The following is a 22,284-nucleotide window of genomic DNA, read 5'->3' as shown; positions in this document are numbered from 1 at the left end:
AAATGTTCTGTATTTGAACATTGTACATTTATTTATGTATTAATTTATAATATCAGCAGCAGGAAAACCACAAATGTGGCATAAACAGTTTATGCGCTCGTTTAGGGCCACACACGTCTGCTCCGTCATGGGGCCTCATCATTCAAGGATTTGAATGTACAGATCTACTGTTCCAGTGAAATCATACAGGAAAGCAAGTTCTCCAGTTATCAACAAATTCAATACAAAACGTAATAATGGACAGGCATATAAAGTAGGCTATAATATTGTTGCTGAATGACGCTTATGAAACTGAATTACATTTAGGTTATCCAGGTTTGAGCTCTATACACACACATCCGTGCACACAGGCTTACAATTAACTAGCTAACCTTGCATGATATACATTTTTTCTCTTGATTACACTGTACTGCACAAGACGGTCGTCAACAATTGTATCACTGTGAGTAATGGAATAGTTTTCAGACTATATATATATATATATATAGGCTATATATATATACAACTTTTTGAATGCCTAATAAAAAGTCCATTGCAGGGTTGCATTACTGAGATCACCTGGTTAGACCCTTTCATACCAACAGTTTTACCTTTACCTTTTACCCAGCTCATTGCTTTGGTATGAAACAGGTCGTACAAGTGTTGTTATGTGATGACTGTAAGCAAGGAAATTTGTTTATCCGGTTGTTGTTGTTTTTTTTTAACATTTTTATTATACAAAGTTTTTCCACAATAGATGTTGAGTCAACGATTTAAATAGGCTCCAGAAGAATTAACTTAAATTTGACAATCCCAACCATGGTAAGCTTTTTTTTTTTCGTACCAGCGTCAAGTGAGTAGGCTACGAATGACAAAACAAGACTTCCTGTTTGGCTTTCAAAATAAAACCCCTCCTGAATAGCGTGTTGCAAGCGGTTGCAAGCAATGTTTTCATTTCACATGGCTCCAGACCTTTGATGAATCGTTGCATAATAGTTACCTAACCAACTTGTATATTTCAATATTTTAAAATGCTCAACATTACAAAAAATACAATTGTTAATAAGAAATTAGAACCACAATTATCATTTATTTTGAATGTAATGATTAGCCTATAGATTGTCCTCAGTCAATATTCACCATGTCTTATTGAATTATTTCTTATTGAAACCTACTTTTTTTTTTTAAAGTAAGAAGTGCCTGTATTTAAAAATAAATAAATAAATGTTTTGCGGATGAAGTCTAACGTTCTTTGTATTCCTTATATAGGCTATTGTTTCGAACTGAACTTCTATGTCTGAGTTTTTGTAAATATATGTTTGCAATAAAAAAGCCCCATCTTCTCTTCCAACTTCCTCATGTGCTCTTAATCACAGACAGGTTTTTAACCAAAGCCCATTCAAACCTTAATCACTTTTCAGCCGAGCGACAGAACCAGTGGCTGAAAAAGCTGACTCACTTCCGGGTTTTAAGCGCTAAACTGCTCTAGCTTGATGCCTTTGGAGTCGCGCGAGGCGTGTCCATGGCAACAGGACATGGCAGCGAGCAAGCGCTGAGGAAAGTTGGAGAAGCGACGATTCGTTTGGCAAATAAAAAGTAGCTTCTTGGCCAGGATTTCATGGTTTTATTAACAAAGCATTAGCGGAAAATCTCCGCCGTCAGTCCGGGATGTCTGCCTCCATGAAGGCCCGTCCAGCGGCCGGTTTACCCGGGACGGAGCGAGCGGAGGCCGACACAGGTTAGCTACGTTACTCTGCTGTCACTGAGGAAACGTTAGCCTGCTGTTCAGTATGGAGGTGGATACGATACACTGTGGGACAGACACAAAATCACGTTATCTTTTCAGAAAGCATTACTCATACAACTGTTATATACGTTAGGCAGTAGACTATAACTACACATCAGTCTACATATATACAGTAAACTATACATATCAGTCTACAGAGTAGACTATAATAGACTACTATACAGAATATAGACAAAATACTCCTGCTGGTATGTTTGAGTCTAAACTGAGTCTGAACTGGTTTGTTTGAGTCTAAACTGAGTGTAAACTGGTTTATTTGAGTCTAAACTGAGTCTGAACTGGTCTTCCTGGTTTGTGTGAGTCTGAACTGGTTTGTTTGAGTCTAAACTGAGTGTAAACTGGTTTATTTGAGTCTAAACTGAGTCTGAACTGGTCTTCCTGGTTTGTGTGAGTCTGAACTGGTTTGTTTGAGTCTAAACTGAGTCTTAACTGGTTTGTTTGAGTCTAAACTGAGTCTAAACTGGTTTATTTGAGTCTAAACTGAGTCTTAACTGGTCCTGCTGGTTTGTGTGAGTCTGAACTGGTTTGTTTGAGTCTTAACTGGTCCTGCTGGTTTGTGTGAGTCTGAACTGGTTTGTTTGAGTCTAAACTGAGTCTAAACTGGTTTATTTGAGTCTAAACTGAGTCTGAACTGGTCTTGCTGGTTTGTGTGAGTCTGACCTGGTTTTGCTCAGCAGCGGAGCTTCCAGATCTGCAGCAGCGAGTCCCGGCTGACAGCAGGAAGACTCAGCCGCTTCCTGTTCACAGCCAGTTCATCCCAGAGGAGCTGCTGGTCTCGCTCAGCTCCACCGTCTGCCCCGGGAACGCACCGGCACCGGCACACCGGCACAGCAAGGTACCTGCAGGCCACGCTGGTTCACACTGCAACCAGTCTGTATCTGGGCGGACTGGAGTTTTAGTTCCACACACACTTCTCAGAGGCAGAAATAATCTCATTGGCTAATTGTGTCTTCATGTGCTTTTGGATATATCGGAAAAACAACTTTCCTACTTGGAAATTTCACATGGACGCCCTCCACAGTCGGATGATGAAGTTTGAATATTCTGAGTTATGATGAAATGGTGACCTTTAACTTTCTCAACAAGGCGAAAAAAATTGTTTTGTGTCAGTCAACATTAAGAAAACACATACAGTAGATGCTCCTTTAATGTAAGTTTGAAGTTAGCCAGACTAACCTAACATTTGTTTGAATGAAGTTCAGCTTGTTAAACTGCAGGACAGCTGTTTGTTTATTGTATTTCTTCAACGCTGTTTAGCAGCAGACTTGGAAGTCCTGGATGTTGGACTTTCCCACCGGCACATGAACGCACCCTTACTTCCACAAACACTTCTTGGAAGCAAAGCTGCTCTGGAGGCAGAAATAATCTCATTGGTTGAGCTAAACCTCAGTGGGCGGAGCCAAAGAACCAAAGAACAGATTTTTCTGGCTAAGTTTCATTAGAATGTCCAGTGAAAAAGACAAGAGGTAAGAGAGGAGGAAGCTAATATTATGAAGCCAGCGCTCACCACTTCACCACGCTAAGTTATCTAGGTTAGCTAGTTAGCCTGTAGCTCAGTGTTTCCCAAACTTTGATCCGGGGACCTGCAGGAGTCCTCGAAAGGATTCCACTCTGACACAGCCTGTACAAATGGATGGAAATGGAAAAAATGAGTGTTATTTGTCTCCTTTAAACATTGTGATCACATACAGTACATCTGTAAATACTGGCTAATTTTAATTCCTTTAAGAGAGGGCCTTTAAGATTCATTCATAGTATTCTGTTCCATCACCGCACGGCCATCTTGGCAGGAAAATAACAGGTGATTGCATTAACTAACAGGTGATTATAATCAGCTGACAGCCAATGAGCTGTGTGTATGGTTAAGAACCATATTGGTGGTCAATAGGGCTGAACGATTATGAAAAAAATATCTAATTGCGATTATTTTGACTGATATTGCAATTGCGATATGATTTGCGATATTAGAGGGAATGATAATTTTTACATAATTATTCTCATTTTCATTGAAAAACTATTGTAATGATTATGGTTTTTGCGGGGATCTGTACCAAACAAAGATGTTTTCTTAAGTCTGTAGAATATGATGTGTAGGCCAGGACATCTCTGCAGCACCACAATATTTAATTTAAAATGGTATTTCACCTTTAATAAATATTGCGCCTCCTGCGATTTGAAAATTGCAGTTGGCCATATTGCGATTTCGATAAAATTTCGATTAATCGTTCAGCCCTAGTAGGAAGACATGTGACATCATGGGAATACTATGAATGGTGTGCTATCATAGTCATGTGATGTGAAGTGTCAGTTGTTAAAGTCACTTAAGATCAGTCTTGGCATAAAATCTTTGTGTTTGAAAAGCAGTGCTGAAAACTTGATCTCTCTTTGTGTGCAGCATCCGTCTTTTCATGGCTTTGCTTTGTCTGCTGTTGTTCAGTCTGTCTGAAAGCAGTTGAAAGCAGGTTTTCTGTGTTACAGGGCTGTGGGATCAGACGCCCGGACGCCGTCTGGCATCACCCGCTCGGACGCAACAAATACAAATACTTCCTGGAGCAACCGACGTCCCTGACTGGAGCCGGCAGGTCGGTCAGACAGACGAGGAGATGTGTGACAGTCTAGATGTGTTTGACAGAAATGCACAATGTTGTATATGCATATGTTGTATGTTTATGTTGTATGCTTTTTGGATTCAGACAGATGTAGTGTGAGTGTACAGTGTCATATCTTTAATTTGTACTGCATATAAAAAAATTGCATATTTGCAGCAACTTTCTAATCGCATGAAGCCTGAATATTTTATCAGAGGGAACAGAGTTTTAGAGCGCTTCCATAACAAGGTATTCTGGTGCTTTGTTTCTTTATTTTGGTCTTTAAATTGGTCTTAAATTCAGTGCCAGGTAGCATTAAAATGTCTTTAACTGTCTTGAATTTGGCTTTCTGAAACCTGCAGATACCCTGAAGACTTAATCTGTGTGTTGTCTCTTTTCCATCCAGGGACATTTCCTTCCTGTGTGATGCCATGGCAACCCAGAGGAAGAGGACACGCCTCCCTCCGCTGGCTGAGAGGAGTGGCCACGCCCACACACAGGCAGGCTCAGCACCGTTGGCCTTTTTTGCTTATCTGTCTCTTTACCCCCCATAGTCGACTCTGAGGCGGCGGCCTGGACGGGTCGTTATGCTCCTCATCGTTCAGCCAATCACAAGCCAGGCAAATGTGCTAGCTAGCTTAGAATGCCAGCTATAAACAGACTCTTTGTTAGCCAGCAAGCTAACAGTATCTAACACCACAAAGGCAATTTTGCATTGAAAGACACATTCCCAGATATGCGTTAGACTGGTTTGTGGTGGCAACTTTCCAGTCTCCCTGTCTTCCAGGACCTGAATCTGTCAGAGAGTCTGATCCCAGAAGAATATCACATAGTGAAGAACAAAGGGCTGCAGGGCCTGGACTTCTACGAAGAGTCAGTCCAAATTATATTCTGCCTTCTCATATTTACTGTGACATCCTGCATGATTTTATTCATGCTCAGCGTGTTTTCAGACTATAGTCACATTGATCAATCTGTCAGGTCATTTTCAGTCCAGTTTTCTCACTCTGCGTCTTGTTTCAGTAAATTCACGGTGCAGCTGCAGGACGAGGAGCAGAGGCTGAGGGTCTTCCCTTCACTGTGAGTCCAAACAGTTACAATCTGAATGAATCTGAGTTATTGATCAGATAAATTAAACTTTAAAGGGACGGTCAACCCAGTTAAAAATGTTAATTTTTGAGCGTTCCTAATATTCAATAACTAATAAAATGGAGCTTTTGTGTGTGTCCAGGAGGCCCAGTGGCAGACTGGAGGCAGTCCAGCTGATGAAGATGATGGACGACATGCTGGAGAAGGCCGGGGTGGAGCAGCAGAGTGAGGAGCTGACCGAGCTCTCCCAGGTAGACAGACAGGCAGAGAGACAGACAGACAGACAGACAGGCAGAGAGACAGACAGACAGACAGGCAGAGAGACAGACAAGACAGCAAGTCTCCATCTTTTAACCTGCAGACTTGTGAACTTTGACACCAGTTTTTACTTTCCCTTTCTACCATTTTCCTGATAAAAGTTACACATGGCAAGATTTTTTATATAAATACACACATATCTTATCTTATCTTATCTTATCTTATCTTATCACAAAGGAGGAGTATGAGATGCAGATTCACCCAGTTTGCCCAAATTAAATTCTGTAGCAAAAGTAGCAAAAGTAGAACTTCATTACACGATATGTAACAAAAATTTAAATATTGTATAGAGGATTCACATGAACCGGTCTGCAGAGAGCCATCCATCTGTACAGAAAGAGTCAAGTCATGTAGACGTGCCTTATAAAAAACTATACACCTCGTCAAATCTATTGACATTACAGCTGTACAAAACAAGCAGGCTGTCTGTCCTGTAACTCCGGATGGAGGAACCATATGTGCAGAGAAGTGACAGTGTGCAAGGCATGTGTGTTAGTGCCTGCTCTCAGTATTCCTGTTATAATCACGACATATTTATCAATGACGGTTGCATTATGAAGAAACAAAGTGGTGATTCAAGCGGATGTGCAGACGTGTGTGCGGACCAGGAACAGTGCGGTCACATGTGTTGTAGATGGAGGGTCTGCTGGAGCTGGTGCGGGCCGAGCAGAACATCTACAACATCGTCTTCCACGAGCTGATCAGGCAGGTGAGCGTGGGCTGTGCAGAGAGAGGACAGCTGCTGGCCAGGCTCAGGTCAGCACCAAAACACACTGCAGCACCAAAACACACCACAACACCAAAATACCACAGCACCAAAACACACCGCAACACCAAAACACACCGCAACACCAAAACACACCGCAACACCAAAACACACCGCAACACCAAAACACACCACAACACCAAAACACACCACAACACCAAAACACACCACAACACCAAAATACCACAGCACCAAAACACACCGCAACACCAAAACACACCGCAACACCAAAACACACCGCAACACCAAAACACCACAGCACCAAAACACACCGCAACACCAAAACATCACAGCACCAAAACACACCGCAACACCAAAACATCACAGCACCAAAACACACCGCAACACCAAAACACACCACAACACCAAAACACCACAGCACCAAAACACACCACAACACCAAAACACCACAGCACCAAAACACACCGCAACACCGAAACACACCACAACACCAAAATACCACAGCACCAAAACACACCGCAACACCAAAACACACCGCAACACCAAAACACTACAGCACCAAAAGGACAGCTGGACAGCTGCTGGCCAGGCTCAGGTCAGCACCAAAACACACCGCAAAACACACCGCAACACCAAAACACACCGCAACACCAAAACACACCGCAACACCAAAACACACCGCAACACACACCGCAACACCAAACACACCGCAACACCAAAACACACCGCAACACCAAACACACCGCAACACCAAAACACACCGCAACACCAAAACACACCGCAACACCAAAACACACCGCAACACCAAAACACACCGCAACACACCACATGTTGCCAAATGTTTTTGGCATTTTATGCTTTATTTGATAGAGATAATGTGGGAGAGAGTGACAGGAAGGTATGGGAGAGAGAGAGGGGAGGACATGCAGCAAATGACCACGGGCCGGATTCGAACCCGCTGCGGGAAGGACTGAGCCTTATGGTACGCGCTGTACTCGGTGATCCACCGGGGCGCCTCGTGAAAATAGTTTTTAATCCGCAGCAAAACTGAGAAATCAACTGATCGGCTTTTCTCAGCAGAGAAACAACTTCAGATTCTCACAGTTTCATGTTGTTTTTTACACTCAACAATGACTAAAAAAAGTTTTTATTGAGAAACTGCATATTTTAGTTGGCTGTCCCTTTAATAGTTAATAATTGAAACTTGTACCTTATAACTCCAATGGCATCACTCCTCGTTTACACTGAATTTATTCTCTCCGTTGAGCAGCCCTTGTGTTCTGTGTGTCTCAGACAGCGGTACCAGTCTCTGCTGGAGCGGATCCCCCGCCGGCTGAAGGCTCTGCACACCGAGGCGCTGGCTCAGCGGGCGCTGGACCGCCGGCTCACCGAGGAGATCCTCCGCTTCAAGAGCTCCGTCCAGCAGCTCCACATGTAGGCCATACCTTCAAAACTAAAGCTGAAACTGCAGTTTACCTAGTATGCAAAGAGGTTGTTCTTGGTTGTAAAAATCCTTTTATTTTGAAAGATTTTCAGGTCTAGCATTTAGAAGAAAATCCACTTTCCACAATCAAATGACTTGGAAAGTGGGGAATGAGCTGAGGTGTGTGTATGTGTATGTGTGTGTTAGTGTGTGTGTGTGTGTGTGTGTGTGAATGATTTTCTGTGTGCACTGTTGAGCTCTGGACCGTGTTGAAGGAGTGTGTGCTTTTATCATTATTATAGAACAGAATAAAATACAAGCAATGAAAATAGCTTATAGTATTAATTACCATGTAATGGTGACCTGAGCCTCTCAAGAGATAAATGTGTGAAATGTGTGTGTATGCATATGTGTGTGTGTGTGTGTGTGTGTGTGTGTGTGTGTGTGTGCTCTCTCCTCAGCGAGCTGTCCGGGATCAGAGACCATGACGCCTCGGTGTCCCAGCATGCCGAGCAGGCTCAGCAGCAGCTGTCCGAGGCGCTGCATCAGGCGCACAGCAACTCTGAGTCAGTCTCCCTCCACACACACACACACACACACACAAACACACACACACACACACACACACACACACACACACCTTCATCAGGTGGACACATTCCAAAACCCACCAGCCACCCTCATTATTTTACCAGCCAGATCTTTTTTAGAAAAGAATAAGATGGTTGACTAAAATTAAGGAATGAAAAACTTCAGCCACTCCTGGATTAGTTTGTGTTAACTGTGTGTTTCTGTCCACTAACATATCTGCTTTTGGCCCGGTGCGTTCCACAGCAGAGGGAGAGGTTACAGTACCATTCAATGAGGAAAAATGAGGAGCTCCATTTCCAACAAGGAACAGCTCATCCAAAATATTTAATTCATTCCCACTGTGGTTGCAGTCATTTAGCTTAGATTTAGATTTTAGTCAGATTTCAAGTTGAAAGTGTTGACGATGCTGATCTGCTTCGCAGCATTGTGTAAATTTGAACTTATAAATGTAGATAAAAAACTAAAGTTGTGGAAAATCAAATATGAATGTTTTTGTTTCTTGTTGGAGCAGTAGGAGACCACTAACATCACCGGCTGGATTGTGCCATTGCTATCGGACATCTCTGCTGTAATGTATATAGTGGTGGCTACTGTAGATGTCCTGCTTCATGTATTTATCCTGAAATAGTACTGCAAAAAATCTTTAATGAAGAATTTCAAGTTCAAACTCTAGTTTCTGTCAACTGACTCGTCACCAGACTTTTCCCTGTAACTTCCAGCAGCAGAGGAGGGAACACACTTCAGTTGCTGTTGTGGACGGAGCAGTAAACTGGATGTTTCCTCTCCTCAGCCTGGTCCAGAGTTACCATCAGCTGTATGAGATGCAGAGGCGTCGCCTGGAGGCTCAGCTGCTGCGGCTGAGCGATGAGAGAGACGGCTGGAGCCGGGCCACCTTCAGCCTGGCCCTGAAGGTCTGTATGAGGCATTCTGTCCAGCCCCTCCTGCAGGGGCCGCGGGTTTAGACCACCTTCAGCTTCCTGCAGGGGCAGCAGGTTTAGGTCCATTATAGACTCTGTGTAAGCAACATTATGTGACAACACAAAGGGCAATGCAGGGGGCGTTTCTACTCGCGTTCTCGCGTTTTTACGTAGCAAATTTGCAGTCCAAAATTTGTAACTCAGTGCTAACGTCTGCTGTAATATCATGCTAAATGACCAACTACCAACGAAGAAGTAATTTCCTGTAATCTGCTGTGCACGGGGTATCTCCAGTTTTTTGGAAGTCATTTCCTGTGTCGACAAATGAAAATGGCGGTGGCTCAGTCAGAAGAGACACTGGCTGATCGGGCAGAACCATCTTCTTTTAAACCTTTTCTTCTGGTGGCGATGGAGACTGTATGAAATTACACATTCCTCTACAGTAGCTTAGGTACAGTAAAATAATACAGTAGAAAATCAGTTGCAGTATCAACAAGTGAAACCGATCAGTGTGTTGTGTCGTTGCGGTCAGGTGATCGGTGTGTTGTGTCGTTGCGGTCAGGTGATCGGTGTGTTGTGTCGTTGCGGTCAGGTGATCGGTGTGTTGTGTCGTTGCGGTCAGGTGATCGGTGTGTTGTGTCGTTGCGGTCAGGTGATCAGTGTGAAGAAGCTGCAGCTGGTCAGCAGGCTGCATGTGAGCGAGCAGAGCTGGAGCAACACCGCACAACACTGCAGCTGCTCCCTCACCGCCAAGGTAACTCAGCTTCTTCTTCTTCACCTCCAAGGTAACTCAGCTTCTTCTTCTTCACCGCCAAGGTAACTCAGCTTCTTCTTCTTCACCTCCAAGGTAACTCACCTTCTTCTTCTTCTTCACCGCCAAGGTAATTCAGCTTCTTCTTCTTCACCTCCAAGGTAACTCACCTTCTTCTTCTTCACCTCCAAGGTAATTCAGCTTCTTCTTCTTCACCTCCAAGGTAACTCAGCTTCTTCTTCTTCACCTCCAAGGTAACTCACCTTCTTCTTCTTCACCTCCAAGATAACTCAGCTTCTTCTTCTTCACCTCCAAGGTAACTCACCTTCTTCTTCTTCACCTCCAAGATAACTCAACTTCTTCTTCTTCACCTCCAAGATAACTCAGCTTCTTCTTCTTCACCTCCAAGGTAACTCACCTTCTTCTTCTTCACCTCCAAGATAACTCAACTTCTTCTTCTTCACCTCCAAGGTAACTGAGCCTTCTTCCTCTTCACTACTTTCTTCTTCATCACCTCCAAAATACACGCTGCAGAGTATACTGGCTCACTGCACTGTGTTTATCCAACATGCCCTGCTGCCAGTAACATGCAAATGTTGCTTTTTTTTCCCATTTCATTTAACAAATTAAGTGAGTTTTGACATTTTTAGAAAGGTGTTGTATTATAATATACCTGTACCATATGTATATTTATTGCACTTGACAAATATACTGATATGTTTGTGACCAAATTTTTTATTGTTTTCTATTTCTTATTACCATTATTTTCCCCGTCCCCCACCCTTACATACATTCATATCTCGAAGCCGACATCACAGGAGAATATATCCAATAAATAAATAAATCACCAAGATTTACCAACCATGTCAGTTTCGTCTGTAGGGAAAAAAAACAACCGGTTGTACACTTAACAAACTGCTGTATATGTAAACATCCTTGGTGGTTAAACTCTGATCGTCCCGCTGCAGGACGCTGAGGACCTGAGCGTCGTCCTGCAGCTCACTGACCGCTGGAAAGACCGGCTGACGGCCTTCATGTCCCAGCTGGGGGAGACTGAGCGCGCTCAGTGTGAACGGATCAACGGCATCCAGCGAGGCATCGCCAAGTGGCTCGCCTTCTGCTCCGCTCACAACAGGTGAGGACGAGACGAGAGTTTACTGCTGTGACCGGGATTCGACACAGTGCTCAGATCTGAAGTCAGGTAGCTTTGATCTGAAGTGACTCACAGTGAGAGCGAGAGGAGAATAAACTTCAGTTCTCAGATCACCGACATTACGAGCAACTAGGGCTGGGTATCGTTAGGATTTTACCGATTCTGGTGCCATTTTCGATTCTTCTTATTGATCCGATTCTCTTATCGATTCCTACTGTATACATTTTCAGGGGTAAAAGACTACATACAGCGTAGTGGCCGATTCCTAAAGATTTCCACATGTATGTTATAGACGCCAAACATGTTCTCAACGCGTTATCTTGAGTTGGGTTACTTAATTTACTTGCTGTTTGTTGATGATGATGATGATGATGATGATGATGATGAATGGAGTTTAAGTTTAAAGTTTAAATAAAAAACTGAAATAGGCCTTTTCAGTATATGATAATGAGTGAATCAATAACACAAAAAGTAACCAAAATAACAAACAAAGGTTACATTATTTCTGATTGTTCAACGGCTGAAAACTACTGCGCTCTCAGCGTCTGCCTGGATCAATTTACTGGCAAAAGCCCTGTGATCGCTCACTTCCTATACTGTAAAGAAAAGAGATGGCTGTAACGTACAGCTTAGTGGAGTTAACTTTGTTTTATTACTCAAGACAGACACTGCTGTGTAGAGTTACTCCTGTCTCAGAATTACTTTTCAAGTAATAGGCTTTTTAAGTAATTCAAGTAATTGGCGGTCAACCTCACAAAATATTTGCCACTGACTATGGCAACAACTCCTCGTTGAAGCACTCTACCCCATCATTACAGTATTTCCCACAGCACTTGAAGGCAGCATCTGCTTGCTACTGTAGTGACGGTTGGAAAAGTCATTTTCCATTTTGTCATAATATACACATACTTAACAATGCCAAAAAATGTATTTTCTTGTATCTCATTAAACACCACAGACCCCTCCGCCCCTCCCATCAAATCAAACTGCCTCTCTCTCCCTAACTGATCTCCCATTGGTTTACACCATTGGTTTACACTCCTGTTTCAACAGGAAATACATCACTTTAAGGAAGCAAGATGCTCTCAAGATGCTGTTTCATTGTGACTAAATACGTCTAATACAGTTTTTCTTTCTTCTCTTCAAAACTTTAAAAAGCCTTTATTTTATGGGCACTTCTTCTTTGTTTCAAATAGCATTTCATTTCATGATATTTCAGCCATATTTGTCCAAGAGGAGTTGTAACTGTCTGTGTTTTCTGATGTGATGAAGGTGTTTCTGTTTTTCAAGGAGTCCAGACCCGAAGTACGAGAAAGTCTCAGAGGAAGAGATTCATGCTGACTTGAAGCAGTGGTCAGATGTAAGACAGTACTGTTACTTTGTGTGTGTGTGTGTGTGTGTGTGTGTTTGTGTGTGTGTGTGTGTGTGTGTGTGACAGTGTGATGGTGTCCATGTTTTAATGCATATTCACTGTTCCCTTTAAAATCTGTCAAACCTTCATTCAGACGGCTTCACTTCCTCATCACAGCTCCATCCCCCCTCATCTGTCTCATCTGTTATCTCAATTATCTCATCTGTGTCATCATTCTATCATCTATCTCCTCTTTCATCTATCTCTGCTATTTCATCTCTGACAACAATCTCACTGCCGTCAAAACATGAAAAAAAAACCATGAGAAATATTTGATTTATTTGACATGGCGTGTCTCCACTTTTCAGGCTGTTAATGTGTTTTGGAAGATAAATTAAGCAGACATCAGCTAGTTCTGGCACATGAGGCTCCATTACAGTTTGCTTTCACCAGGTCAGGTGCATGATGGGAAGTTATCTGTGGCTTGTATGTTAGTTCTACTGTAGCGTCCACTTCGGCAGGTAACCAACCATCATTCAGAGTCTTGTTCTATTCTAAACGCCTAGTCGGCTGGTGAAATTTGGGATTTCCCAGCTGTGTGTCCAGTGAACAGAGCGGTTTCCTGTGCTGTCCTGCCGTGTTCTTCCTCTGCGTTCTGTTTCCCCGCAGACGCTGACCCTGCAGTGCGAGCGTTACGGCGGCGAGGAGCTGCTGTGCCGCCAGCAGGCGCTGGGCGAGCTGGGCCGCCTGCAGGGCCGCTGGGTGGACCCGGGCCTCCGGCTGTTCAGGAGACACCCGGGGCCGGACGCAGCGCCCCCCGCGGGCCAGGAGGCCATGAGGCGGCTGGGCGGGGCCGTGTCCCAGCTCCACCAACAGCTGGACACTCGAGTCAGCGGGGAGAGCGGTGAGGGCGGAGACACACTTTTAAACCTTCACTTGTCTAGAGGGAGTTTGCTGACATCATGCTGCTTTTCACTTTTAGTTAGGTTTAAAGTGTGTGGTTAACAGGAAAACTTTTATTTTAGAATCAGTATTATTACTATTATTCCCTTTTTAATAATCATAATAAACCTTCTTATCTTATTCCTTTTTATTGTAGTACCTTATATGTCTTTTTATCTTTTTTTATATGTTTTTATTTATGTAATATCTTCTTATCTTATGTGTTTTTGTCATGTATGATCTTTGCCTATTTTTTTGCTTTTTTTTTTTAAGCACATTGAGTCTACGCTGTATGAAATGTGCTATATAAATAAACTTGACTTAACTTGACTTTCAGCCCCACTCTGCTTCACTTTTATGGAAAAATACTGTATTGTCTTATTAAAGTAGAAGTACTGTTACTTTGCTGATATCTTACTAAAGTAGAAGTACTGGTGTCAAAATCTACATCAGTAAAAGTAAAGTGTCTCATTTAAAATATCCTCAGAGTAAAGGTTACTGAGTTAATTTAAATTCAGACATTTGACATTTGAATATGTTTTAATGGGTCACATGGGGAGATACGACATTTCTCATTGGCTTCTGGGCTGAGCAAATGAAAGCCTTCCTGTTTGAACTGATTCCAGCTGTTGCTCTTTCAGGAATCCACAAACAGCTGACGTCTCTGGCCGGGCTGATGGAGTCCTGGGCCGCCAAGCTGAGGGCGGCGGCCGGCCGTCCAGACACGATGCCCGTCTCTGATTGGCTGAAGCTGGAGAAGGCGCTGCGCAGCTGGCAGAGTCTGGCCGAGGAAGCCTTGCAGAACGTCACCAGCATGCAGGCGGAGAACGACAAGACCCAAAACAAACCACATGTCAAGTAAGAAGATGAGAAACTAGACTGACTGTCATCCTGAACAAGAGTCTTTTTTTCTAGTCCTCTCTAAAGTTTTATCTTTGTTTTTATGTCTATTTTGTTTAAATATGATGTTGTCTAATTGGGGAAAACACTCTGTCTGTGTGTGTCTGTGTGTGTGTGTGTGTGTGTGTGGTGTGTGTGTGTGTGTGTGTGTGTGTGAAGCAGCATAGAGATGGACGATGTGTTTGACACCATGCGAAAGTTCGTCAGCAGCCAGTCCAACTTCTTTGACTGTGAGAACCAGAGGCTGTGTGAGGAGGTGAGCTCCCAGGCAACTCTACACAAACTGGAGAAATGTCGCGAGAAATAAAACGCCGGTCAGGTGCGTCTCCACCAGGTGGGACGAAACAGATACATCTGTTCCTGAATGCCAAAAAAAACCCCACAAGAAATATGGAAACAGTAATTGATTAGTGTTGGGTAAGTTGTTGTTGTTCTTTATTATCATGTTGGTCATGTTTAATGCTTTTATCTGAAAACAAAAACAAAGAAACACACTTTCTAACATGGACTGTAAAAACAGATGGAGTGAGTGTTCTCCCTCCATTGTCTTCTGGAGGGCCGTATTGAAGCCTGGAGATTGAGTCTCCCTCCTCCTCCTCCTCCGTCCCTCTCCCTCCTCCTCCTCCTCCTTCCCTCTCCCTCCTCCTCCTGCTCCATCCCTCTCCCTCCTCCTCCTGTTTGTCCCTCTCCCTCCTCCTCCTCCTCCGTCCCTCTCCCTCCTCCTCCTCCTCCTTCCCTCTCCCTCCTCCTCCTCCTCCTTCCCTCTCCCTCCTCCTCCTGCTCCATCCCTCTCCCTCCTCCTCCTGTTTGTCCCTCTCCCTCCTCCTCCTGCTCCGTCCCTCTCCCTCTCCCTCCGTCCCTCTCCCTCCTCCTCCTGCTCCTCCTGCTCTGTCCCTCTCCCTCCTCCTCCTGCTCCTGCTCCTGCTCCGTCCCTCTCCCTCCTCCTCCTGTTTGTCCCTCTCCCTCCACCTCCTGCTCCGTCCCTCTCCCTCTCCCTCTCCCTCCGTCCCTCTCCCTCCTCCTCCTGCTCCTCCTGCTCCGTCCCTCTCCCTCCTCCTCCTGCTCCGTCCCTCTCCCTCCTCCTCCTGCTCCTGCTCCTGCTCCGTCCCTCTCCCTCCTCCTCCTGCTCTGTTCCTCTCCCTCCTCCTCCTGCTCCGTCTCTCTCCCTCCTCCTCTTGCTCCGTCTCTCTCCCTCCTCCTCCTGCTCCGTCCCTCTCCCTCCTCCTCCTGCTCCTCCTGCTCCTTCCCTCTCCCTCCTCCTCCTCCCCCGACCCTCTCCCTCCTCTTCCTGCTCCGTCTCTCTCCCTCTCCCTCCTCCTCCTGCTCTGTCCCTCTCCCTCTCCCTCCTGCTCCTTCCCTCTCCCTCCTCCTCTGTCCCTCTCCCTCCTCCTCCTGCTCCGTCTCTCTCCCTCTCCCTCCTCCTCCTGTTCTGTCCCTCTCCCTCTCCCTCCTGTTCCTTCCCTCTCCCTCTCCCTCCTCCTCCTGCTCCTCCTGCTCCTTCCCTCTCCCTCCTCCTCCTGCTCCATCCCTCTCCCTCCTCTTCCTGCTCTGTCTCTCTCCCTCTCCCTCCTCCTCCTGCTCTGTCCCTCTCCCTCCTCCTCCTGTTCTGTCCCTCTCCCTCCTCTTCCTGCTCTGTCTCTCTCCCTCTCCCTCCTCCTGCTCCTCCTGCTCCATCCCTCTCCCTCCTCTTCCTGCTCTGTCTCTCTCCCTCTCCCTCCTCCTCCTGCTCTGTCCCTCTCCCTCTCCCTCCTGTTCTCTCCCTCTCCCTCCTCCTCCTGCTCTGTCCCTCTCCCTCTCCCTCCTGCTCCTTCCCTCTCCCTCTCCCTCCTCCTCTCTCCCTCTCCCTCCTCCTCCTGCTCTGTCCCTCTCCCTCTCCCTCCTGTTCTCTCCCTCTCCCTCCTCCTCCTGCTCTGTCCCTCTCCCTCTCCCTCCTGCTCCTTCCCTCTCCCTCTCCCTCCTGCTCCTTCCCTCTCCCTCTCCCTCCTCCTCCTGCTCTGTCCCTCTCCCTCTCCCTCCTGCTCCTTCCCTCTCCCTCTCCCTCCTCCTCTGTCCCTCTCCCTCCTCCTCCTGCTCTGTCTCTCTCCCTCTCCCTCTCCCTCCTGTTCCTTCCCTCTCCCTCTCCCTCCTCCTCCGTCCCTCCCCCTCCTCCTCCTCCTGCTCCGTCCCTCTCTCTCCTCCTCCTCCTGCTCCGTCACTCTCCCTCTCCCTCCTGCTTCGTCCCTCTCTCCTCTCCTAATCCTGCTCTTTGCCTCTCCCTCCTGTTCCTTCCCTCTCCCTCCGTCCCTCTCCCTCCTCCTCCTGCTCCTTCCCTCTCCCTCTCCCTCTCCCTCTCCCTCCGTCCCTCTCCCTCCTCCTCCTGCTCCGTCCCTCTCCCTCCTCCTCCTGCTCCGTCCCTCTCCCTCTCCCTCTCCCTCCGTCCCTCTCCCTCCTCCTCCTCCTCCGTCCCTCTCCCTCCTCTTCCTTCTCCGTCTCTCTCCCTCTCCCTCCTCCTCCTGCTCCTTCCCTCTCCCTCCTCCTCCTCCTCTGTCCCTCTCCCTCCTCCTCCTGCTCCGTCCCTCTCCCTCCTCCTCCTCCTCCGTCCCTCTCCCTCTTCCTCCTGCTCCGTCCCTCTCTCTCCTCCTCCCCCTGCTCCGTCCCTCTCCCTCCTCCTCCTCCTCCTGCTCCATCCCTCTCTCTCCTCCTCCTCCTTCTCCTTGCCTCTCCCTCCTCCTCCTGCTCCATCCCTCTCTCTCCTCCTCCTCCTGCTCCGTCCCTCTCTCTCCTCCTCCTGCTTGTCCCTCTCCCTCCTCCTCCTGCTCCGTCCCTCTCCCTCCTCCTCCTCCTCCATCCCTCTCCCTCCTCCTCCTGCTCCGTCCCTCTCCCTCCTCCTCCTGCTCCGTCCCTCTCCCTCTCCCTCTCCCTCCGTCCCTCTCCCTCCTCCTCCTCCTCCGTCCCTCTCCCTCCTCTTCCTTCTCCGTCTCTCTCCCTCTCCCTCCTCCTCCTGCTCCTTCCCTCTCCCTCCTCCTCCTCCTCTGTCCCTCTCCCTCCTCCTCCTGCTCCGTCCCTCTCCCTCCTCCTCCTCCTCCGTCCCTCTCCCTCTTCCTCCTGCTCCGTCCCTCTCTCTCCTCCTCCCCCTGCTCCGTCCCTCTCCCTCCTCCTCCTGCTCCATCCCTCTCTCTCCTCCTCCTCCTGCTCTGTCCCTCTCTCTCCTCCTCCTGCTCCATCCCTCTCTCTCCTCCTCCTCCTGCTCTGTCCCTCTCTCTCCTCCTCCTGCTTGTCCCTCTCCCTCCTCCTCCTGCTCCGTCCCTCTCCCTCCTCCTCCTCCTCCATCCCTCTCTCTCCTCCTCCTGCTCTATCCCTCTCCCCCCTCCTCTTGCTCCTTCCCTCTCCCTCCTCCTCCTCCTCTGTCCCTCTCCCTCCTCCTCCTGCTTGTCCCTCTCCCTCCTCCTCCTGCTCCGTCCCTCTCCCTCCTCCTCCTCCTCCGTCCCTCTCCCTCTTCCTCCTGCTCCGTCCCTCTCTCTCCTCCTCCCCCTGCTCCGTCCCTCTCCATCCTCCTCCTGCTCCGTCCCTCTCCCTCCTCCTCCTGCTCTGTCCCTCTCTCTCCTCCTCCTGCTTGTCCCTCTCCCTCCTCCTCCTGCTCTCTCCCTCTCCCTCCTCCTCCTGCTCTGTCCCTCTCCCTCTCCCTCCTGTTCCGTCCCTCTCCCTCCTCTTCCTTCTCCGTCTCTCTCCCTCTCCCTCCTCCTCCTGCTCCTTCCCTCTCCCTCCTCCTCCTCCTCTGTCCCTCTCCCTCCTCCTCCTGCTCCGTCCCTCTCCCTCCTCCTCCTCCTCTGTCCCTCTCCCTCTTCCTCCTGCTCCGTCCCTCTCTCTCCTCCTCCCCCTGCTCCGTCCCTCTCCCTCCTCCTCCTCCTCCGTCCCTCTCCCTCATCCTCCTTCTCCGTCCCTCTCCCCCCTCCTCCTGCTTGTCCCTCTCCCTCCTCCTCCTGCTCCGTCCCTCTCCCTCCTCCTCCTCCTCCGTCCCTCTCTCTCCTCCTCCTGCTCTATCCCTCTCCCCCCTCCTCTTGCTCCTCCCTCCTGTCAGCTTGTCCTCCTGCAGCAGAGGCTCTAAACATTTCTGCAGTGGATCTTCTTCTGTGCCTTTTCCTCCACATCATGCCAGGTGCTTCCTGCCTCCTTTACTTCTTCTGTTTTTTCCCTCAGCATTTTCTTTCCTGGTTTTTCTATGTATTTTCTATGTATTTACTCCTACAATTCGATATGTGATATGGAGCTCAGGATTCAGTACAACCATGATAAGATGTGATAAATAAAAGTTCAGTGACAACAAAGTCTGACTGAGCAGAATTATGTTTATTTCTGAGACACAAATCTTTCTAGTGATGGCAGAGGCTGTAAACAACAATTTAAAAATGTCATTACAAAGTGACAATAATATAATTTGGATAGAGAGCTTGTGAAATTGTGATGGTTGTCCCACCACTATCTATGAGGCACTCTGTCATGAGCCAATTTGCTGATTTAAAAAAATATATTTGTACCTGTATTTATCCAGATAAAATCAGCGCTCAGCTTCACCTTCATTCAGTTCCACACATTCATACTGGCAGCTTCCCAGTACAACCAGTCTGCTGCTGTCGCTCAGTGAGCCGCTCCACCGCAGCAGCTGCCTTGCTCAAGGACACATCCGTGATACTTACTGAGGGAGAAGAGAGTGTTACTCATTTATTTTCCCCACTCACATTTTCCCAGCTGGTTTGGGGATTCAAACTGGCAACCTCGCCCCAAATTTGACTTCTTTGGCTTTCCAGTATTTAAAAACTCAGTTGTGATCTGAGGTGTTTCCTTCCCTGCCAGGCCGGGTCCATCCAGATGGCTCAGACCCGCTGGATGCTGGACCTGCTGCTGCTCATGGTACCGGACCACAGTGAGGACCAGGACCAGGACCAGGACCAGGACCACCTCTGCCTCACCGACGTCTCACTGGAGAAACTGGAGGAGGACGCCAAGACGCTGGCCCAGAAACTGGACTACTTCTCCAGATACATAAGCAGGTACCAGGAGTTTCTACTGAGTTTTACAATTTACAATTGAGATGTTTAGCAGACGCTCTTATCCAGAGTGTGTACAGGGAGTGCAGCAGGAAAATAAGTGAACATTCCTCCAGCATCAACAGGGTGAGCAGCCAGGTAATTCCATGAAAATAAAAAGTGACACAGTAAACAGAAAAGTAAAGTAAAACCTCACTCCTATCAGCAGTTATGTTAAGTCAATAAGCAAGTGTACGTAGAATAATCTAATAACAGAACAACAACAGCTAAGTGCCAAAATTCAGGATTCCAGGATTCACTCATCAGGGATGTTTGTTTTTCACTCCAGCTCCTACCGGCTGGTTCTGGAGGAGCAGATTCAGAAGAACCCGGGTCGAGACGGGGCTGAAGACCAGATGTACGAGTGCAACAAGTTACAGGTGAACACTAAGCTGTCGCCGCAGAAACGCACTGCTGACGTCAGAGTTGCATGTTTTCAAATTTCCAAATAACAGGGTTCCTATGCAGGTCTGGAAAGTCTGGAAAAGTATTAAAAATGAATTTGATCATTTCCAGGTCTTGAATAGTTTGGGAATTTGAAAAAAAATGTCTGGAAAAGTATGGAAAACGTTGCGGTTCAGGTCCGATACACACATAATTCTAGCTTTTATGTTGTTGTAGAGCCACTTTGAGTCCACAGGTTTTGTTGATGTGAAGAATAATGTTCAGATAGAGGGACGCTCTTATTACCCAGCCGCTGTCAGCATGCATTATATCAAATACCCACCAAAATCAAATCCGGTCAAGAACATAGGGTCTGGGAAAAATATGGAATTTTAAAATGGAAACCGTGTAGGAACCCTGCCAATCATCTCACATATTCTGATATTTGTCGCTGTGAACAATCTTCATCTATACAGTGATATGACCTAGTTAGCAGGGGCAAGATGTCTATCTGCATAAATCATATTGAACACCAGACAAAACCTTCAAAACAAATCAAGGTCTGGAAAAAGTATGGAATTTTTTAATTGAAAATGTGTAGGAACCCTGAAATCCAAACCACCATCCCATATTGAACCTAATCGGCTTCTGCAGCTGCAGCCACCACTGACCTGTTTAATCGGGTTGTTCTTGTTAACAGCTACAATCCACGATTTGTGCTGTTTGTGCTCATGTGCACCTCTCACAGCTGTGCAAGAGGAATGACAAAAGTATCTGCCCCACAGTGTAAACAGTTTGTTTTTAGCAAAAGCTAACCCTGCTGGCTGGCTGATGTGATTCATAAACTGGAGTGGAGTAGTATTACAAACACTTGTTTGTCCACAGGCCATTGTCTGGTTACAAAATTAACCACCACATTCATTACTTTAGCAGCCAACTAGATGTTTAGACTAGAATAGGACTGTACTGATGGTCAGTTACCTGCCGGAGAGAGTGGACAAACTGACCTGCCAAGGCAAAAACTTAACACCAGCTCTTTATCATTCTTCCTTATCAAAGAAACTAAAAGCAATTCATTTGACCATCTAAATCTGGGGAATACATGTGTGTTCTTGAAGAGCTGAACTTGAGTTTGGAGCTTCCTGAACCCATCAGTCCTCACAGCCTGCTCTGTGTCACTGCAACACTTTACACATGTAGACAAACCTTTTACATCAAAATCCAGCAGGTGGAGCCACACTGCAGACTGCACCTGTCATGACAAGCTTGGCTCAGCTAACTGTGTGTGTGTGTGTGTGTGTGTGTGTGTGTGTCTTCAGAGGGAGTGCAGTGATTGGCTGGAGACCTGTGGGATCCTGCTGTCAGGGCTGAAAGGCGGTCCTGTGGAGCTGTCCGTCACGCGGCCTGGCCCCGCCTCCGGCAGCGAGGCCGCACTCTCCCCAGCAGACAGCATGGAGTCTCTGGTGAGGATTCACCTAGTGCACCTAACAACCATTAGAAATACCATAGCAACTACCTAGTAAAGTAAATCCCTAGCAACCATTTAAATGTTAGTGTTAATGTTTAGTATATTACAATTAATTACTGATTACAATATGATTGTAAAATAGTGGTTTGAGAACAATTGGTAACATAACATTCTGCCATCTGGTGGATGCCTTTATCCAAAGCACCTTACAGTCCCATGACTGTGAACAGCATGGAGACCTCAGGGGGAACTGAACCCCCAACCATCAAAAGACAATTTTGTTTCTCTGATATCGATGATACAAGCGTGTGTGTGTGTGTGTGTGTGTGTGTGTGTGTGTGTGTGTGTGTGTGTGTGTGTGTGTGTGTGTGTGTGTGTGTGTGTGTGTGTGTGTGTGTGTGTGTGTGTGTGTGTTCACAGGTGAATGTGGAGGTTTCACTGGAGCCTGTAATAGAAGAGCAGGTCAGAGATGAGAGTGAGGCGGAGCCGGCAGAGGTCAGTCACTCACAGCTGGGAAATAAAAAGCTCCTTATGAAAACATACTGTATAACACAGTTTTCTAATAATATATAATAATAAACTATATTTTTGTAGCACTTTCTAAAACACAGTTTACAAAGTGCTTCACATTCCTTCACAAAATGACAAGTTAAAACAACACCACAAAACACATAGTAGAAAGGAAAGCACAATAAAATAAACATGAAACTACATAAAAGAGGAATTATTTACCAAAAATCTAGTTTATAAAAATTTGGTTTGGTGGTTTTGGTGAAGCAGCTAAAGTTCAGACCTTTAGTGAGTCTGGGCCTGAGTCTCCCAGCTGCAGGGTG

General features: G+C 46.6%; 1 protein-coding gene across 1 annotated transcript in view; it reads left to right on the top strand.

The window, feature by feature from the left end:
• The first annotated feature begins 1,647 nt into the window (after window positions 1–1,647).
• Window positions 1,648–22,284, top strand: part of axdnd1 (axonemal dynein light chain domain containing 1) — a 25,068-nt gene continuing 4,431 nt past the window's right edge. The window contains exons 1-20 of the mRNA XM_071546848.1: window positions 1,648–1,717; window positions 2,464–2,621; window positions 4,265–4,368; window positions 4,781–4,874; window positions 5,162–5,247; window positions 5,398–5,454; window positions 5,606–5,714; window positions 6,416–6,537; window positions 7,802–7,942; window positions 8,393–8,497; window positions 9,313–9,433; window positions 10,092–10,193; window positions 11,159–11,325; window positions 12,634–12,703; window positions 13,364–13,598; window positions 14,278–14,478; window positions 14,716–14,792; window positions 19,367–19,563; window positions 19,889–19,979; window positions 21,303–21,446. Of these exons, the coding sequence (XP_071402949.1) occupies window positions 1,648–1,717; window positions 2,464–2,621; window positions 4,265–4,368; window positions 4,781–4,874; window positions 5,162–5,247; window positions 5,398–5,454; window positions 5,606–5,714; window positions 6,416–6,537; window positions 7,802–7,942; window positions 8,393–8,497; window positions 9,313–9,433; window positions 10,092–10,193; window positions 11,159–11,325; window positions 12,634–12,703; window positions 13,364–13,598; window positions 14,278–14,478; window positions 14,716–14,792; window positions 19,367–19,563; window positions 19,889–19,979; window positions 21,303–21,446 (2,451 nt within the window). The remainder of the gene's footprint in view (window positions 1,718–2,463; window positions 2,622–4,264; window positions 4,369–4,780; window positions 4,875–5,161; window positions 5,248–5,397; window positions 5,455–5,605; window positions 5,715–6,415; window positions 6,538–7,801; window positions 7,943–8,392; window positions 8,498–9,312; window positions 9,434–10,091; window positions 10,194–11,158; window positions 11,326–12,633; window positions 12,704–13,363; window positions 13,599–14,277; window positions 14,479–14,715; window positions 14,793–19,366; window positions 19,564–19,888; window positions 19,980–21,302; window positions 21,447–22,284) is intronic.

This window comes from Centroberyx affinis, unplaced genomic scaffold (assembly GCF_046629955.1).
Source record: "Centroberyx affinis isolate AG114_WGS23_722 - 3 ecotype Tasmania unplaced genomic scaffold, CSIRO-AGI_Caff_v1 ptg005491l_1, whole genome shotgun sequence".
Lineage (NCBI taxonomy): Eukaryota > Metazoa > Chordata > Actinopteri > Beryciformes > Berycidae > Centroberyx > Centroberyx affinis.
The sequence above is the reverse complement of the archived record's forward strand: the minus strand, read 5'-3'. Positions and strand labels throughout refer to the sequence as shown.